Source organism: Sinocyclocheilus anshuiensis, unplaced genomic scaffold (assembly GCF_001515605.1).
Source record: "Sinocyclocheilus anshuiensis isolate Anshui unplaced genomic scaffold, SAMN03320099.WGS_v1.1 scaffold1116, whole genome shotgun sequence".
Classification (NCBI taxonomy): Eukaryota; Metazoa; Chordata; class Actinopteri; order Cypriniformes; family Cyprinidae; genus Sinocyclocheilus; species Sinocyclocheilus anshuiensis.
The window spans coordinates 94356-97216 of NW_015548257.1; the positions used below are offsets into that span (position 1 = coordinate 94356).

The 2861-nt window shown below is 40.7% G+C and overlaps 1 protein-coding gene across 1 annotated transcript in view; it reads right to left on the bottom strand.

The window, feature by feature from the left end:
* Positions 1–2861, bottom strand: part of LOC107655456 (transcriptional repressor p66-alpha-like) — a 16225-nt gene that overhangs the window by 12721 nt on the left and 643 nt on the right. Inside the window, exons 2-4 of the mRNA XM_016442947.1 lie at positions 985–1108; positions 754–885; positions 190–261 (exon numbers count right to left, since the gene is read on the bottom strand). Coding sequence (XP_016298433.1) covers positions 190–261; positions 754–885; positions 985–1108 — 328 coding nt within the window. The remainder of the gene's footprint in view (positions 1–189; positions 262–753; positions 886–984; positions 1109–2861) is intronic.

The window sequence follows — 2861 nt, forward strand, 5'->3', positions numbered from 1 at the left end:
GTGTGTGTGTGTGTGTGTGTGTGTGTGAGAGAGTGAGTGAGTGAGTGAGAGTGTGAGTGTTTGAGAGTGTGTGTGAGTGTGAGAGTGAGTGAGTGTGAGAGTGTGTGAGTGAGTGAGTGAGTGTGTGTGTGTGTGTGTGTGTGTGTGTGAGTGTGTGAGTGTGTGTGTGTGTGTGTGTGTTGGACTCACCGGTGCTGTAGTTTTCCCAGCAGCAGATCTCTTGAACAGAGGAGGAGCAGTGCTGGACACAGGAGCCGCTGGCTGATCGAGACACAACAGAATAAGTGTGTGTGAGTGTGAAGTGACATGTGGCCAAGTATGGCGACCCATACTCAGAATTAGTGCTCTGCATTTAACCCATCCTAAGTGCACACACACAGCAGTGAACACACACACACCGTGAACACACACCCGGAGCAGTGGGCAGCCATTTATGCTGCGGCGCCCGGGGAGCAGTTGGGGGTTCGGTGCCTTGCTCAAGGGCACCTCAGTCGTGGTATTGAAGGTGGGAGAGAGCGCTGTACATTCACTCCCCCCACCTACAATCCCTGCCGGTACGAGACTCGAACCCACAACCTTTGGGTTACGAGTCCGACTCTCTAACCATTAGGCCACGACTTCCCCTTATAACAGTTATTCCCCACGAATAACAGTCATCATCCACTAATGTATCCAGAAACACAGCGGGTTATGATTATATCATGCTAGTCACTGTCTGTGCTACTGAAGGTCAGGCTGAGAGTGTGTTTGTACCTTCTGTGCTCCAGAGTCTTTGTGTATGTGACTCTGTCTGAGTTTCTTGAGCAGGATGAGTCTGGCCTCCTCTAAACGCAGCTCCTCCTTCAGCTGCTTAACGACACGCTCGCGCTCCTCCGGAGAACTTCTCTGAAACAGAACATACACTACACATGAGATACACTAAATATACATGAATCTGGCACAGAGAGCGAGCCGTAACACGCGTGTCAGAGGTCACGTGTTTACCATCAGCAGATCCGTGTCCAGCTGTTTGACGTGATTTCCTCCGTTCACCAGTGGACTGGGCGCCTCGTCCGACAGAATGATGACGTCATCAGGCGATGAAGACCGCGCCTCTCTCTTCATCGTGCTGCAATCAAACACAGGGTCGTTAAACGTGACGAGCAGAGCACAGAGAACTGTTTCACTGCTGCACAGATAAACACACAGTATACACTGCGGTCTGTAGGATTATTCTCAGCGGATTAATCTGGATTACATCATCAGATCCAAAAAATGAAGTGCTCATAATTAGATTATAATACGCGATTAGACTAGTTACTTTTTTATTGATTTAATGATTGCACATTATTCACACCATTGCAGTAAATGTTTCGTAACTTATTTATTCTCTCATATATTTTTTATTTTAGTTCCTTCACAAACACCAGTTTCCATGATAAAAATGGACTATATTTTTTTCTTTATAATTTCATATATTCTCTATCTTTTATTTTCTATATCTTGATATATGGTTTCTATATTTATTTTTTTATATAATATATTTTTTTCTGAAATAGGATTGCAAAAAGGTGGAGAATTTCAGGAAAATTGACAAAACTTTTAAGACAATTTTGGGAAAAATTTTTAGAATTTTTTTTTTTAACCTTTTGGAATATTTGGGGAATTTTCAGAAACTTTTGGAAAGTTTACGGAAATTCTCTGGAAATTTTCCACCCCTTTGCAACCCTATTCCGAAATTATTATTTTACAAAATGATCTATGCAATCAATGATGGAAGTCAAACGTAATCTAAAAGTAGTCCAAAATTATATTATTAACCTTTATTAATTGTTAATTTTTATTAATTCTTAGCCCTTCACCCCTTATTTCTAGTTATTTGGGGCCCCTCTCTAGAAATGTTCATCCATACACAATCTGAGTGTTTTTTTTTTTATTCAGAGTTGAATTTTGTAAAACAAGTTAATACTGTGGTGAAATCTAGTTTCTACTATTTAAGGTTAATAGCTAAGATAAAACCAGTGCTCTCATCCAAAGTTTTGGAGACGATCCATGCTTTTATATCATCTAGGCTATTGACTGCTAGTAGAAAGAGGGACAGAATAACTCCAATTTTAGCATCCTTGCAATGGTTACCTGTTAGATATCGGATCGATTTCAAGGCCTTAGTAATAATTGTTAAAATTTTAAATGGTCTCGCGCCCTCGTATTTGTCAGGTCTTGTTATACTACATAATCCAGTAAAGAATCTGAGGTTTTATTCACTTATGCTCCCTATTGATCGCTTTAAAAATGGCTTTGAAGAAGCATTTCTAAATCTTGGCTTTTGAGTCTGATTTAGGAGAGACTTAATATATACCATTTTTTTTCTTTTTTAGATGTTGTGTATGTTATTGTTTCTGTTTGGTTTTTTGATTGCATTGTACAGCACTTTGGGCTGCTCTTGTGGCAGTGGAAATGTGCTATATAAGAAAAATAAACTAAAACCTAATTTTTATAATGTAATTTTTAATCAGTAATTGAGTGAATTTGTAAGTAATGCACCAGTACTGATTACTCCTGTCTGAACTAGTAGTGTTTTGTTTGTCTGCTGGTCAGTGATGAGATCGATGTCCACTAGAGGGGGCAGATATGAAATAATCCAATCAGCTGTGAGCTCAGAGGAGCAGCGATCACATGACTGCAGTCGGATGTCACTTCCTGTCCTCACACACAGCAAAGGGCAGATCTGAGGAGTCTAACGCTTTCAGAACATCACTAGCAGCTGCAGTACAAGTGATGAGTGACTGGTAAACAGCACTAATTCAGTGAAGGCAGTGTTGACCATCATCAGCACTCACACACTCACACACACTCACACTCACTCACACTCACTCACTCAC